This window comes from Mytilus edulis, chromosome 6 (genome assembly GCF_963676685.1).
Source record: "Mytilus edulis chromosome 6, xbMytEdul2.2, whole genome shotgun sequence".
Lineage (NCBI taxonomy): Eukaryota > Metazoa > Mollusca > Bivalvia > Mytilida > Mytilidae > Mytilus > Mytilus edulis.
The window spans coordinates 24,950,166-24,967,747 of record NC_092349.1 but is presented as its reverse complement, the minus strand read 5'-3'; the positions used below and the strand labels follow the sequence as shown (position 1 = coordinate 24,967,747).

The following is a 17,582-nucleotide window of genomic DNA, read 5'->3' as shown; positions in this document are numbered from 1 at the left end:
GCATAAAACTAAGGGTTTTTTACTCATCTTTTCGTTTAAAAATAGCATATTGTTTGAGAACAGTCTTGACAAATAAAAAAAACCAAAAACAATAATCTTACTTTATAAAGAGAGATGATTTGGCAATATAAAAGAATTTTCGGCAAATATGTCTACTTTTTCACGAGCAAGAAATAATTATGGTAACTAAATCTTGGTCTTTGCATCTTTAAGGACTTTATTAGAGCTTACTTAAAAAAAATATTTTGAATCCTTATTTACTTATGGTATATCCATTCTCCAAAGTTGTTTAACCTCTAACATTCTATCTGTCTTGTGAAATTTGTGTTTTTGAATTTATTTACATGCTATAAAAGAATCATCTCAGGTATATATCCTTCAAGTTCTGTTCAATAATTGTTTTTCATTCAGCTAGTGGTACAGAAACAGTTGCTGTTGAACAGGATGATGGAAGTTACAGATTACATGGTTTCAAATGGTTCTCTTCAGCCACAGATTCAGATATGGCGTTCACATTAGCTCGTGTAGTTGATAAACAGAACAATGTCATAGAAGTAGGTCAAAAATGTGTATTGTATACTATGAGGATGACCATTTGCTTTTCTGGGGAGGGGGGGGATTGGACTGAAAATGACACCCTGAGTAGAGCTATATGAATACTTGTAGGTGAAGACAGTGTCGGAATCTATATTCTGCCCCTCAAAATGCTAGATATAAGTGTGTACAAAATATATAAAATACAAATGGTAGTGCAAAACAAACACATTTGAATATTGTATGTAGTCTGGAGCTGGAATGTCAGTTAACTGCTAGTAGTCTGTTGTTATTTATGTATTATTGTCATTTTGTTTATTTTCTTTGGTTACATCTTTGGACTTCTCTTGACCTGAATTTTAATGTGCGTATTGTTATACATTTACTTTTCTACATTGGCTAGAGGTAAAAGGGGAGGGTTGAGATCTCATACACATGTTTAACCCTGCCGCATTTTTGCGCCTGTCCCAAGTCAGGAGCCTCTGGCCTTTGTTAGTCTTGTATCATTTTTAATTTTAGTTTCTTGTGTACAATTTGGAGTTGAGTATGGCGTTCATTACCACTGAACTAGTATATATATTTGTTTAGAAGCCAGCTGAATGAGGCCTCTTGCTGCATTAAAGACCTGTTGGTGACCTTCTGATGTTGTCTGTTCTATGGTCGGATTGTTGTCTCTTTGACACATTCACCATTTCCTTTCTCAATTTTATTTACCTCTTATTTCACATGTGAATGTGACAGTGTTTTTGAATAAAGCATATTGTATTGAATTGCAATAAAAGTGATGTGGGGTATACACGAATGAAACAGCAACTCAATGCCACAAAGCTCTGAAAGACATCTAGTGATCAAAATGAGGTAAATGTAATCAAATAGAGTCAAGCATAGTCTAAAGATATGAACAAATTTAACAGAGGCCAGGGATGGGGTCGATTACTTTAAAATGTAATCAATTAAATTACAATTACTTTGCTAATAAAATGTAATCGATTACATTACAATTACACCCTATTTCATATGTAATCGATTACATTAGATTACTTTCTTTAAAGTAATCATGATTACTTTAGATTACTTATGATTACATTGTATATTGCAATATCAAAGTTTTTTTTATCCTCACAAAAAACTACTTTTGGTGATTTTTTGAAAAGCCTTAATTTATTCATCTTATTTAAAAGAATTTATAAACAAGTACAGTGTAACATGTGTAATTTGATAAAATAGCTATAGACAAGTGTCCTTTCTCCATGTAAAAGATATAACTTTATTTTATTCTACAAATTTTAACCAACAGCCTAATTAACAAAAAACCTGAAAAATTAATTAAGTATAGTTTTATTGTCTGTTGGGACATAATAGACACGTCCATTAATGTTTTTACAGGTGTTAATCCCTTTTCACTTTTTTTAACAAACAATAGGTGAGCTTGGGTATTAAAATTTTATTGTCTTAATAACAATATCAATAAAGTTAAAAGTGGTTGATTGTCATTATTTGTTTAAAATTTTTTAATACTTAATCTGATTAATAATTACTAGAATTATTGTCAGTTGAAAGCACAAAACAGCCTTGTAACTTATATACATTTCTCTTTAAATTAAGAAACAGTTTATTGTAATAAAAGGTTTTTTGTATTCATGAAACTTCTGACGTCACCTTTTGTTTGTAATATTATGCCATATGTATATACTGTACATGTACTTGTTTATACCGATGAGCCGTAAGGCTCAAAGTAAATAAAGAATAAAAAACTAGAAAGCACATATTATACACGAATTTATGGAAAATAAAATTTATTCAATTTGTCAATAAATGAAATCTGGTTTTAACTTCCATTTTGAATAAAGTGGGCTCAAATACATGTATTTATGTCGACCATCAAAGTCAAATTGGAACTAAATGTTTTCTGCATTTGAATTTTAATGTAGTTATGTAAAAATATTGGATAAAATTATATGAAATTGGAGTTAATATCAGAAGTTTTCAAACAAGGAAAAAAATGCTTTCAAGGCATATTCTTGTATCATAATTAAGAGCTCAATCTCACAACAAAATATTGGAGAGGCAATTTCCTTTAATTAACTGTTAACAAAGTAAAACATTTGGACTGGTTATACAAATTTTTTAAATATAAAAAAGAAGATGTGAGATGATTGCCAATAAGACAACTGACCACAAGAGACCAAAATGACACAGACATTAACAATATATACTTAGATGATACAATTTATCAGATTAAACAAGGTCCCATCGTTGTGAATACAAGTTTTATGATTTTCATTCAAGCTTTACATTTTCTTATTTTCATCTTGTCTATCAAAAACTATTTTCTTATATATGCAAGATTTGTAATCAGCAAGTAATCATATGAATGTAATCTTAAAGTAATCTAAAAGTAATCATGATTACACCTGTTTTTTGCAATGTAATCGATTACATTATGATTACTTGTAATCAGAAATGGCATGATTACTGATTACATAGGATTACACTGCAAAATGTAATCGATTACAGCTGATTACGATTACTGATTATGATTACCCCATGCCTGACAGAGGCTATCAAAGATATGCGGTTTAAACCAAATTCATTTTAAAACATTTTGTTGAATGACGAGAAATATTAAGATATAACATAAGACAACCATGCTTCAATTTACAATTTCTGAAATGTGCCAAATGTTAGGAAAAAATCAGCACTTACATCCCTGTTATTAACAAGGGAAAGGTATATGTATATGCGATTTGTAAAAAATTGCTCATTGTTGAAGGATGTACAGTGACCTATAGTCATTAATTAATGTGTTATTTCAACTTTTTTTGTAGTTTTCTCATTGGCAATAATACCACATCTTCTTTTTTTTTAAGAACAAACAGTTCATATATATTTATCGGATGTAAATTGATATATTTTTTTTAACAGGGCACCAAAGGACTTTCATTATTTTATTTGGAAACTAAGAAAAATGATGGCAGTTTGAACAACATTCAGATAATTAAATTGAAGGACAAATTGGGAACTCGACAACTACCCACAGCTGAGTTATTATTGGATGGAACTTCAGCAGTTAGAGTAAGCATGTTTTACTGAAGAACTTTAACATTTGGTACATGGAGAAAATGTAAAATTAAATTGAAAAAAATTCTGGAAAACAAATATGGGCCAACATCATAATCATGACCATTAGTACACGTTTAAAATACATGGTAGTAGGGTTCTTACTGTTGGACTCACCATGGACTTTTTATCAAAATCTTTAGTGAAAACCCTGGTTAGTCTTATATCAAAAGAGGATGTAAAACAATGGTACAGGCTCTGTCTGGCTGCTTTTATTTATTTTCACCTGTCTGTGCTTTCCAACTTGTAGCTTTTCTATCCATGTTAGATTTTTCATTGACTTAAACTTATAAACACCTGTTTGAGTGGAGATTATTGAGACTAAACCATATTTAACATAGGTATGGGAATTAGAAATATTATGAAAACATTGAATATGAAGCATTTTGGGGAATTTCAAACAAATTGACCTTCTGTTTTTCTTATAGGTTATATATTTATTGTTTAGTTAACAAGGGTGGGGGTCATTTTTAGGTTTAGGTATCTTGACTGTACTCAAACTTTTATGAAAGCTGGGGTGATAAACTGATTTTATTCTTCTTCTAGAAATTTGATTTCAGTCAAATATTTAAAACGTGAATAGAGTTACATTGATGGAAACATTGCCTTAAATTCTGAAGTTTAAGTATGATTTCAAACATTGTTATTAGAAGTCCTACCCTAATCCTCCTTCCTATAATGAGGGTAGTGGAAAATGACTGTTTGACATCGGACGGTAATTGGCATTACTACCCTCTACTAATCTCTATTGTGTTCTTCCTCCTCTGTATATATTTGATATTTTAGGTGTCAGAGTTAGGAAGAGGTGTAGCTGAGATTTCCAACATGTTAACAATATCTAGGATACATACTGCGCTCATGGCTATCTCTAATATGAGAAAGTGAGTTTATTACGAAAATGCATGGGTCTCACTAAGGTGAGTCCATGGGTCCAGAAAGTCTGTCTGGACTCACCATTTTTTAAAACTGGTGAGTCCAGAGATGCATCAAGATTGAAATATTTTGTATAAACTGAACACACCTATCATCAATTTATAGCAAAAGTTTGAATTTCATTGTTTTATTGGGTCATGGAGACGTAAATAATAAATAATATTGCAGTCAAATATATCTTTACTGTTGGGCTCACCATGGTTAAAAATGACAAGTCCCAGGACACACCATCGAAAATTTTTAGCGAGAAACCTGAAATGGTCAACTTTAATTTTGTATATACACCAAGTTGAAAGGTGCCATTGAAATACATTTATCATGATCAGATTAAACATTAACTTATTTCCTTTGTTTTGCAACAGGAGATAAATAATGTTATCCTTTTTTAGCTCACCTGGCCCGAAGGGCCAAGTGAGCTTTTCCCATCACTTGGCGTCCGTCGTCCGTCGTCCGTCGTCGTCGTCGTCGTCCGTCGTCGTTAACTTTTACAAAAATCTTCTCCTCTGAAACTACTGTGCCAAATTAAACCAAACTTGGCCACAATCATCATTGGGGTATCTAGTTTAAAAAATGTGTGGCATGACCCCGCCAACCAACCAAGATGGCCGCCATGGCTAAAAATAGAACATAGGGGTAAAATGCAGTTTTTGGCTTATAACTCAAAAACCAAAGCATTTAGAGCAAATCTGACAGGGATAAATTTGTTTATCAGGTAAGATCTATCTGCCCTCAAATTTTCAGATGAATCCAACAACCCGTTGTTGGGTTGCTGCCCCTGAATTGGTAATTTTAGGGAATTTTTGCTGTTTTTGGTTATTATCTTGAATATTATTATAGATAGAGATAAACTGTAAACAGCAATAATGTTCAGCAAAGTAAGATTTACAAATAAGTCAACATGACCGAAATGGTCAGTTGACCCCTTTAGGAGTTATTGCCCTTTATAGTCAATTTTTAACCATTTTTCATAAATCTTAGTAATTTTTTAGAAAAATCTTCTCCTCTGAAACTACTGGGCCAAATTAGACCAAACTTGGCCACAATCATCATTGGGATAGATAGTTTAAAAAATGTGTGGCGTGACCCGGCCAACCAACCAAGATGGCCGCCACAGCTAAAAATAGAACATAGGGGTAAAATTCAGTTTTTGGCTTATAACTCAAAAACCAAAGCATTTAGAGCAAATCTGACAGGGATAAATTTGTTTATCAGGTAAGATCTATCTGCCCTGAAATTTTCAGATGAATCGGACAACCTGTTGTTGGGTTGCTGCCCCTGAATCAGTAATTTTAAGGAAATTTTGCTGTTTTTGGTTATTATCTTGAATATTAGTATAGATAGAGATAAACTGTACACAACAATAATGTTCAGCAAAGTAAGATTTACAAACAAGTTAACATGACTGAAATGGTAAGTTGACCCCTTTAGGAGTTATTGCCCTTTATAGTCAATTTTTAACCATTTTTCGTAAATCTTAGTAATCTTTTACAAAAATCTTCTCCTCTGAAACTACAGGGCCAAATTAAACCAAACTTGGCCACAATCATCATTGGGATATCTAGTTTAAAAAATCTGTTGTGACCCGGCCAACCAACCAAGATGGCCGCCACGGCTAAAAATAGAACATAGGGGTAAAATTTAGTTTTTGGCATATAACTCAAAAACCAAAGCATTTAAAGTAAATTTGACAAGAAGTAAAATTGTTTATCAGGTCAAGATCTATCTGCCCTGAAATTTTCAGATGAATCGGACAACCGGTTGTTGGGTTGCTGCCCCTGAATTGGTAATTTTAAGGAAATTTTGCTGTTTTTGGTTATCTTGAATATTTTCATAGATAGAGATAAACTGTAAAAAGCAATAAATGTTGGCAAAGTAAGATCTACAAATAAGTCAACATGACCGAAATGGTCAGTTGACCCCTTTAGGAGTTATTGCCCTTGATAGTCAATTTTTAACCATTTTTCGTAAATCTTGGTTATCTTTTACAAAAATCTTCTCCTCTGAAACTACTGGGCCAAGTTCATTATAGATAGAGATAATTGTAAGCAGCAAGAATGTTCAGTAAAGTAAGATGTACAAACACATCACCATCACCAAAACACAATTTTGTCTTGAATCCATCTGCTACCTTTGTTTAATATTCACATAGACCAAGGTGAGCGACACAGGCTCTAAACTAGTTATTATTCTTTGGTTATGATTTTGCATAAGTTTTTGAGGTCCTTGGAAAGCAGGTTTGTTCTTTTATAAAACAATTTATATTATTGAAAGAAAATAAAAACCAAAAGTTTAAAAAAGACAGAAAACACTACTTCCCAAATAAAAAGCTGTTATTTTCATAATTTTTAAGATGTCTCACTTCTCACTTTTGGAATGATGGTAAAAAGTAGCATAAAATTGTAATCAGATAATCAACAATCAATGGTATTTTCATATTTAGTGTAATATACATGAATTCAAGCCAATAAACAGAAAATCATAGCAAAATTCACTATTGAAGATATCCTATTCAAAAGTCCTTAAAAGTCCAAGTTCTCCTATTTTTGTAGAAAAATAGAATAGTTATCAAACTGATCATAATGACTGGAGTCAGATGGATCATTAACATGTGGACACATTGTATATATCATTTTTTTCTCTTAAGTTATTAGTATGTAAAATTCAAAACATTGGGAATTTGTTTATACAGGTGAAAAGACAGATACAGTACTTGCAACCTTAGGCGTTACTATTTCAGCGATCAGTCAGCGGTCATCGATCAGTCACCGATCAGTCAAGTTCGCGTCAAACTCACGTCAGCAATCCGTCAGACTTATAGTAAAAGTAATTGACTGATCGGACTGATCGGACGGATAGTACCGATCGACCTTGATGACGGATTGAACTTTAATACGTCACATGATAAACTAATACAAATTACGGAATCTTAGTTCCGTTTAATCTAATTAAAATGGCGACTCTTGAAAATCGAACATTCAATGATACATTTTGTTTATTAATTATTTAGCAAAGTTTTATGAATTGAAATGAAAAGAAATGTACAGATAAAACCTAAATTAAAATATCATCATTAAAGAATGGTCTTTTTCGTTTTATTTAGGTTATATATTTTCAAAACCGGCGAGTTCTAAAACGGTGTCTACATCGCGATTTTTATTTCATTATTTTCCAAACATTCTCGGGAAAAACAAAATGAAAGAATCAGTTATTGAAAAATGTAGTCAATTTTTTTTCAATATTTTAAATTTTTGTATCCTTATCATCATAAAATTCTTGAAAAAAAACTTATCATAATCACGGACTTTCTTTATTCTCGTCACAATCGAAGCATTTAAAATAACAAATTACAAAAATAACTGCTGTATTTTTTAACAAGAAATAGAAATAATTTTAAACAATGCAAACAACATTACATTATATTTTTCTGATAGTCTTTTTTTAATAAAAAAGATAACTACTCCTAAACAATAAAAAGTACAAAAATCCAATGTTGGTAAACATAAATATATTCCTTAAAAAGAAAGAAATATAAGCAGATTTATTCTTGAATAATTCACATTTTCTACAAAAAACATATCAAAATCATTTAAAACAACTGATTGCAATTGAAATTACAATATTTTCGAATATGAGAAGAAATATTTGCATTTTTGCCAACACGTACAAAAAAATAATATCTCTTTCCTTAAAGTAAACATAATTTATGAAGAACAACCAATCCTGATGGGCAAAAAGTAATGCAATCATTTATTTTAAGTATTTTAAGTCTCATTACATCTCAATTCTAATTAGCAGACTTGTCTCAAGATGGTAAAATAACTGATTTCAAATAAAATAGTATCATCTTTAATAAAAAGAAGAATAATTTTGGTTATTTTAAACAATGCGAAATAAAATTTTAATATGATTTCTCTGACATTCCTTTAATTTTATGAACAAAAAAACTATTTTAAACTATAAAAAGTACAAAATCCAATGGTGGTCAATAATTTTCAGTAAAATGAAGAAATATTTGCATTTTAGGTAACGCATACAAAAATTTAATATCTTTTTCCTTAAAGTAAGCATATTTTATGAAAAACTGCCAATCCTGATGTACAAAAAGAACTGAAATCATATGACTGTTAATAATTTGTATCAAAATAAATCAATATAACTGCATTCTTATTCCACAAAAATAAAAGTTTAAGTATTTTAATTCTCATTATATCTCAATTCTAATTAGAAGACTTGTCTCAAGATGGTAAAAATATCTGATTTCAAATAAAATAGTATCATTTTTGATAAAAAGGAGAATAATTTTTATTATTTTAAACAATGCGAACAAAATTTTAGTATGATTTTTCTGATATTCTTTCAATTTTATGAAAAAAAAAATATTCTAAACTATATAAAGTACAAAATTCCAATGGCGGTCAATAATTTTCAGTAAAATGAAGAAATATTTGCATTTTAGGCAACGCGTACAAAAATTTAAATATCTTTTTCCATAGAGTAAACATATTTTATGAAGAACAGCCAATCATGATGTACAAAAAGTACTGAAATCATGTGACGGTTATTATTTGTATCAAAATAAATCAAAAACTACATTCTTATTCCACAAAAACAAAAGTTTAAGTATTTTAATTCTCATTATATCTCAATTCTGATTAGAAGACTTGTCTCAAGATGGTAAAAATAACTAATTTCAAATAAGATAGTATCATTTTTTATAAAAAGAAGAATAATTTTGATTATTTTAAACAATGCGAACAAAATTTTAGTATGATTTTTCTGATATTATTTTAATTTTATGAAAAAAAAACTATTCTCAACTATAAAAAGTATAAAAATCCAATGGCAGTCAATAATTTTCAGTAAAATGAAACAATAGTTGCTTTTAAGGAAACGCGTACAAAAATTTTATATCTTTTTCCTAAAAGTATAAGCATATTTTATGAAGAACAGCCAATCCTGATGTACAAAAAGTACTGAAATCATATGACGGTTAATAATTTGCATCAAAATAAATCAATAACTACATTCTTATTCCACAAAAATAAAAGTTTAAGTATTTTAATTCTCATTATATCTGAATTCTGATTAGAAGACTTGTCTCAAGATGGTAAAAATAACTGATATCAAATAAAATAGTATCATTTTTTATAAAAAGAAGAATAATTTTAATTATTTTAAACAATGCAAACAAAATTTTAGTATGACTTTTCTGATATAATTTTAAATTTGTGAAAAAAAACTATTCTCAACTATAAAAAGTACAAAAAACCAATGGCGGTCAATAATTTTCAGTAAAATGAAACAATATTTGCATTTAAGGAAATGCATACAAAAATTTTCAGTAAAATGAAACAATATTCGCATTTAAGGAAACACGTACAAAAATTTTATATCTTTTTCCTAAAAGTAAGCATATTTTATGAAGAACAGCCAATCCTGATGTACAAAAAGTACTGAAATCATATGACGGTTAATAATTTGTATGAAAATAAATCAATAACTACATTTTTATTCCACAAAAATAAAAGTTTAAGTATTTTAACTCTCATTATATCTCGATTCTGATTAGAAGACTTGTCTCAAAATGGTAAAAATAACTGATTTCAAATAAAATAGTATCATTTTTGATAAAAAGAAGAATAATTTTGATTATTTTGAACAATGCGAACAACATTTAAGTATGATTTTTCTGATATTATTTTAATTTTATGAAAAAAAACTATTCTCAACTATAAAAAGTATAAAAATCCAATGGCGGTCAATAATTTTCAGTAAAATGAAACAATATTTGCATTTCATGAAACGCGTACAAAAATTTAATATCTTTTTCCTTAAAGTAAGCATGTTTAATGAAGAACAGCCAATCCTGATGTACAAAAAGTACTGAAATCATATGACAGTTAATAATATGCATCAAAATAAATCAAAACCTACATTCTTATTCCACAAAAATAAAAGTTTAAGTATTTTAATTCTCATTATATCTGAATTCTGATTAGAAGACTTGTCTCCAGATGGTAAAAATAACTGATTTTAAATAAAATAGTATCATTTTTGAGAAAAAGAAGAATAATTTTGATTATTTTAAACAATGCGAACAAAATTTTAGTATGATTTTACTGATATTCTTTTAATTTATGAAAAAAAAACATTCTTAAATATAAAAAGTACAAAAATCTAATGGCGGTCAATAATTTTCAGTAAAATGAAGAAATATTTGCATTTTGGGCAACACTTACAAAAATTTTATATCTTTTTCCTGAAAGTTAGATTATTCTATGAAAAACAGCCAATCATGATGTACAAAAAGTACTGAAATCATATGACGGTTAATAATTTGTATCAAAATAAATCAATAACTGCATTCTTATTCCACAAAAATAAAAGTTTAAGTATTTTAATTCTCACTATATCTCAATTCTGATTAGAAGACTTGTCTCTAAATGGTAAAAATAACTGATTTCAAATAAAATAGTATCATTTTTAATAAAAAGAATAATAATTTTGGTTATTTTTAACAATGCGAATAAAATTTCAATATGATTTCTCTGCCATTCTTTTAATTTTATGAAAAAAAAACTATTCTAAACTATAAAAAGTACAAAAATCCAATGGCGGTCAATAATTTTCAGTAAAATAAAGAAATATTTGCATTTTAGGCAACTCGTACAAAAATTTTATATCTTTTTCCTTAAAGTAAGATTATTTTATGAAGAACAGCCAATCATTATGTACAAAAAGTACTGAAATCATATGACAGTTAATAATATACATCAAAATAAATCAATAACTACATTCTTATTCCACAAAAATAAAAGTTTAAGTATTTTAATTCTTATTATATCTGAATTCTGATTAGAAGACTTGTCTCAAGATGGTAAAAATAACTGATTTCAAATAAAATAGTATCATTTTTGATAAAAAGAAGAATATTTTTGATTATTTTAAACAATGCAACAAAATTTTAGTATGATTTCTCTGACATTCCTTTAAATTTATGAACAAAAAAACTATTCTAAACTATAAAAAGTACAAAATCCAATGGCGGTCAATAATTTTCAGTAAAATGAAGAAATATTGCATTTTAGGTAAAGCGTTCAAAAATTTAATATGTTTTTCCTTAAAGTAGGCATATTTTATGAAGAACAGCCAATCCTGATGTACAAAAAGTACTGAAATCATATGATGGTTAATAATTTGCATCAAAATTAATCAATAACTGCATTCTTATTCCACAAAAATAAAAGTTTAAGTAATTTAATTCTCATTATATCTCAATTCTAATTAGAAGACTTGTCTCAAGATGGTAAAAATAACTGATTGCAAATAAAATAGTACAATATTTGATAAAAAAGAATATTAATTTTGGTAATTCTAAACAATGGGAACAAACTTTTAATATCATTTCTTTGACATTCTTTTAATTTCATGAAAAAACAACCTATTCGAAACTATTAAAAGTTCAAAAATCCAATGGCGGTCAACAATAACCATTTTCGTAGAAATAAGTTCATGTTAATAGAGTCATATAATACAATTATGTATTATATGTCTCTGATGTTTATAATATTCAATACGAAAATATTAATCAACACAAACAATTTAACGCTCTAATTAAGCATCTTATTCTGTTAAACTATTTTTACTTTTGTATTGCAACTAATTTTATAACAAATTATAACGTGTAAATTAAGGTGTCTTCGTAGAGGTCCCCGTTCATCGATTGTAAACACTGTGGAGTTCGGTTTACATAAGAATTTTAAATATATACGTATCCGTCCGATCCGTGCATAAATTTAATTTACTGATCGATCGGTGACAGTTGTCAGGGTAACTCTCACATAGGTTATTTGACTTATCTGACGGATCCTATGGGTCACCGATCACTCATCGATCAGTCAAACATCCGTCACCGATCAGTCAAGTTCACGTCAAACAGTAACGCCTAAGGTTGCAAGTACTGTAGCAGAATGTTTAAAAGCCACTCTATGCCACAATTAAAGAGATTGTGAAAGATTACGTTTAGTTCTTTTACAGATATTTCTTTTCAGGTATTTGTGCTGACAGATATTATTTCTTTTTATACATATCATCTACTCATTCTACTGTATACGAACCTATATTTTTTCCTGTCTTTATTCTTATCCAACCAACTTTGCAGGGATTTATTTTTGCGCTTTGATGAAATCATACCAGAGAGGATTCATGTTTGACTCATTGTAAGGATATTATTTCTGTTATTTTTATAGCTTGAAAGTTATAAATTGCTTGCAAAAAATTGTTGGTTTAATTCGCTATAATGATAAGCTGCTAGCTTGATAATATGACATATAAGTCTAATAATATAATGAAGATCACAATATTTTCACTAAGTTTGTTGAAATTTTTTATGCTTGATTGCTGCGTGAGTGTAAATTTTATTTCTGAAGCGTAAAAAATAGTAAAATCCTTTCATCCATTCAAAAGTAAGTTAATCTAAATCTTAATTTATTTGTTTGACTGTTGCTTGCTTAATGTCGATCAAATAATTCAGTTATTATATTCAGCTTCTTTAAGCATTAAGCTGGCTACAAAAACGCCTGAATGCCTAGTCAATAAAATTTGTTAATTTATCATAGAGAATTAGCTCTGGATAACATAAAGATGCCAGATGATTTGCTTATTCATCTAGAGAGCACTAATTAGATTTCTTAATTTGTTGGTATACGTAAAACCACAACTTTAAATGTTTGACTAATCTACCAAAGGTTTGTATTCAGATTTTAACAAAACCATTAACTACAATTTACTTTAATCCACTAAAATTGGTATCCACGTAAAATAAATGAATCCATAGTATATCATCAATAACAACCTCTGGTCAGTTTTTCGCAGTTCAATGTAAATTTTTCAATAGTTATATATGATAGGCCCTTTAAATCTTTCAGCAATTTCAATATGCATGTAATGTGTGTACATTTTGTATCATGCCCTTTGGGTGCAGCTGTTTATTGAAGTTAATGTGCCACTTTATTTATAGGTTTATAAAATTGTAGGAAATCTTTGTTCACAGTTCTAACAAAAAAGGCCAAATGGTATGCATTTCATCATTATGTAATGATTTATTTTTGGACATTTGAACTTTGTAGATTTCAGACCTAGGCAAAGGTGTGGCAGGAATTTCCAGTATGTTAACATTGACAAGAATACACAATGCTGTTGCCGCATGTTCAAGTATGAGAAAGTGAGTCTAAATTTATTTCAGCTCACCTGGTCACAGAATCATAGGAGCTGTCTACATGGTCTAATTAACTTTTTTTTTTATTTCATTTGCTAACCTTAATTGGTAATCATGGTAATAGGAACATCCCTTTTGATGAAGTTATACACTATACATTCTGAAATTAATGTGTGTATTCATAAATGCAAATCCACTAGAAAAAAATGTGAAATCAAATAATGACATTTAGCCCACAATTTGATAAAGAAATTATGAATGCAAGTTTTTATTAATGTGAACCTAATACATGACTGTACTGTAACATTGTCACATTAATAAAAATATTATAATTAACAGGGTATTATTTGAACTTGGAATTATTTTTAATTATGGAATTTGCATAAATTCTTGTTATGGAAATTTTTTGATAAATTCCATGTTTAGTCTGTACTTAAGGATGTACACCTCTGAGGAGCCAAAAATTTCTAGAATTAAACTTTTTTTCTTAACCTGATTTTTGGGTTTTTAAGACTGTAACAACATAATTGGTGAAGAAAAAATTATATGGTGGTGCACTTCTTTTTTTGCTACGGCTCTTTGAAAATGCCCAATTTTGAAGATTTTCCCGTTTTTCATCGATTTTTACCTATTTTTGGGCTATTATCGTGAAAAAAATCACAGTTTCACAATTAAACTTTTTTTCATACTTTCTATAAAGATGAAGTGGACCAATCTGAATAAATTTTACTTAAAAAAACTATAGGTAGGTGTTAATATAAGAAAGTTTTATCATATTATGACGCTTTTTTGTGTAAAATTTACCATGCTGTCAATTTTGTATTTTTGTGATTTTTCTCAGTTTTAAGAACAAAATGCATATTATTTCAATTTTTTTGTTATAAATTATAGAAAAAATACATATCTAAGAATTTTGAAAAGACCAAAATGATATGGGATGTACATGATTCTTGTAAAATCATTTTTTGTATCCCTAACCCATTTTCTCAAAATTTTGGCTAAAAATACTGACTTGATTGGTCGTAAAATTTGAAAACTGGATTACTCAAAAACCATTTTTTGTAAATACACAATTTTTTGACAGAGTTATGTTTGATTATAATATTTTTAAAATCATTGATATTTTCCACTAGTATCACATGTTTTGGAAATAATTTAAGAACGAGATTTCAACAAGACTGAACAAGACTGAAAAGTCAGAAGAATACATCCTTAAATGTTCTGTGCTGCGCACAACACTTTCTATTACAAAACACATTGTATGAAAAGTGTTATAAACCGCTCAAAACTTTATAATTCCAAATAATTACATTAGATGTATGTTATATTATGATACTTTATAAATTCTGATTGGCTATCTGCACATCACGTGTTATTTCGTAAGCAATTGCATTACTCAATAAAACTTTTCGTTCATGATAACACGTGGACCCACAATAAAGTGCACAGGTGAATTAAATAAAACAATAATAAAATTCGTGTTTTTATGCTCATTGCTTAAAAAATGTAATTATAAGAATTGAATGCTTCTTTTTGTAACTTCATAGGGTTCTAAAAGCGTTGACCGTGTGCACATTTTTAGTATAAAGCGCTTCCGCGCTTCATACAAAATGTACTTCGGTCAACGCTTTTACACCCCAATGAAGTTACAAAAAGAAGCATTCAATTCTTAAATAAACACAGAATTTATTAAGAATTTCAAGCACAAGAAAATATACAAAGTTCAAATAATAGCCTGTTAATTTTTGAATTATGGTAATCATATTATATACCTGTACTGGGGAGGCAGTTTAATGGACTTTTGAAAGGATACTAGTGGGAAAGTTTCTTTACCTAGTTGAAATTAAAAATAAAAACAGTGAAGGATTTTTTTGTACCATGTGATTGAGGACCTCCACGAGGGCGCAAAAATATGATCATAGATTTTTAGATTAATATAGCTACTGTTAACATATAGCGGTATATTTTTAGATTATTAATATTATCTAAAGACTACAGTTTAAAGAGAGAAGCTTTTGGTAATCGACTGTACAATTATCCTCTACATGTCCAAACACTGGCCCGATTGGAGGTAATTATTCCGTGAATGAATAAAAAAGAAGATGTGGTATGATAGCCAATGAGATAACTGTTCACTAAAGACCAAAATGACACAGACATTAACAACTAGAGGTCACCGTACGGCCATCAACAATGAGCAAAGCCCATACCATATAGTCAGCTAAAACAATTCAAAGTAGAAACCTAACAGCCTTATTTGTATAAAAAAAAAGGAACCAAAAACAAATATGTTACACATAAACAAACGACAACCACTGAATTACAAGATCCTGATGGTCAGTTTGATATTAGATTGTAACATTACCGGTATATCTAAGCCAAAAAAATCTAAAGTAATAAACCATTCGATTTTTGAAAGAAGATATGAAATTTATATACCAGTATTATTCAGCTGATCTTTAATATTCCATTTGTATGCCATATATATCATGTACTGTGTTAAGATGCTGTTATCTGTTCTATGGTCTGGTTGTTGTCTCTTTGACACATTCCCCATTTCCATTCTCAATTTTAGAGAAAAAAATAAAGAGGAAATGTATCAACTGGCCACCGAAATATCGATTTAAGTTAAGACAAGGTGGTCAAATGGTCTAGGGCTCTGGACATAGTGCAAGGCAATTTGGTGCCTCGATGTCTAAGTAGCATGAGTTCTGATTGCCTGGGAAGAGCAAAAATTTGTGGCGGATCTAACATAGTTAGGCTGTTATTAAGACAAATTATATATACAGAATGTGTTTACAGCCTTGTGTCACCATCACTCATGGTGATCAGATGGGTAAAATATGTCGTAGAGGTGTCACTGGTTCAGATGTACTTATATATATCAATGAATAAAAATAAAACAAAAGAGTCAACTTGCAATCTTCAACAGTAGACAATTGTTTGTACAATCTTTAGGGAATATAGAAGTCTGCATGAAAGAGATCATATATGTTTCCTACTAGATTTAATAACGATTTAAATTAGTAAAGAAAAGAAAGGATAGAAAATATAAATATTGTTCATTTCTTTCATTCATTCACCAAAAATATTTTTTCTTTCTATGAAGTAGTTGACTGATGATTAAGAGGTACAATTTTTTATAACCAGACTGAAGTGAGAGCTGCCACCTTATTTGTTTTCCAAGCTGTGTTACTGTTAAGTAAACAAGAGAGTGGAAAAGCAACTGAAGATGAATTACACTTACTAAGATTACTCACACCTCTCATCAAGTTATACACAGGTAAACAGGTATGTTTCAGGTAAACCTACTATAATTTTTGCCTATCTAGACTTGTTGTGTACTTAAAGGTCTGTGCTCATTATCTTTGTGTGTCCACATCTGTATCTCCAAAACAAATGGACTTACCGCTTGTATTCATATGTTGTTTTTTTAGTATATGTAGGTGAGTCTAAGATACTCCCACTAGTCATATTTCTTGTTTTGAGTTTACTTTGGTATTTTTATGCCCCATTTATGGGCATGATGTTTTCTGGTCTGTGCGTCTGTTCATTTGTTCGTCTGTTTTGCTTAATGTTAAATTTTTTGGTTGAGGTAGTTTTTGGTAAAGATTGCATGAAATGCAACCAAGACCTTATGGGACTGACTTGATATCTAAATCTTCCAAGGCTTATCTCAAGGCTACATAAATAAGGCTGTTAGTTTTCTCGTTTGAATTGTTTAACATTTCAGGGCCTTTTATAGCTGACTATGGGGTATAGGCTTTGTTTATTGTTG

General features: G+C 29.3%; 1 protein-coding gene across 2 annotated transcripts in view; it reads left to right on the top strand.

The window, feature by feature from the left end:
• The window catches only part of LOC139527392 (acyl-CoA dehydrogenase family member 11-like), a 34,708-nt gene that overhangs the window by 12,473 nt on the left and 4,653 nt on the right, over positions 1-17,582 (top strand). The window contains exons 5-9 of one of the 2 annotated variants that reach the window (XM_071322803.1): positions 412-554; positions 3,460-3,609; positions 13,716-13,810; positions 15,776-15,875; positions 16,955-17,095. In XM_071322803.1, the coding sequence (XP_071178904.1) occupies positions 412-554; positions 3,460-3,609; positions 13,716-13,810; positions 15,776-15,875; positions 16,955-17,095 (629 nt within the window). Of the gene's footprint in view, positions 1-411; positions 555-3,459; positions 3,610-4,440; positions 4,536-13,715; positions 13,811-15,775; positions 15,876-16,954; positions 17,096-17,582 lie in introns of both variants that reach the window. The other variant, XM_071322804.1, reaches the window with a different exon arrangement.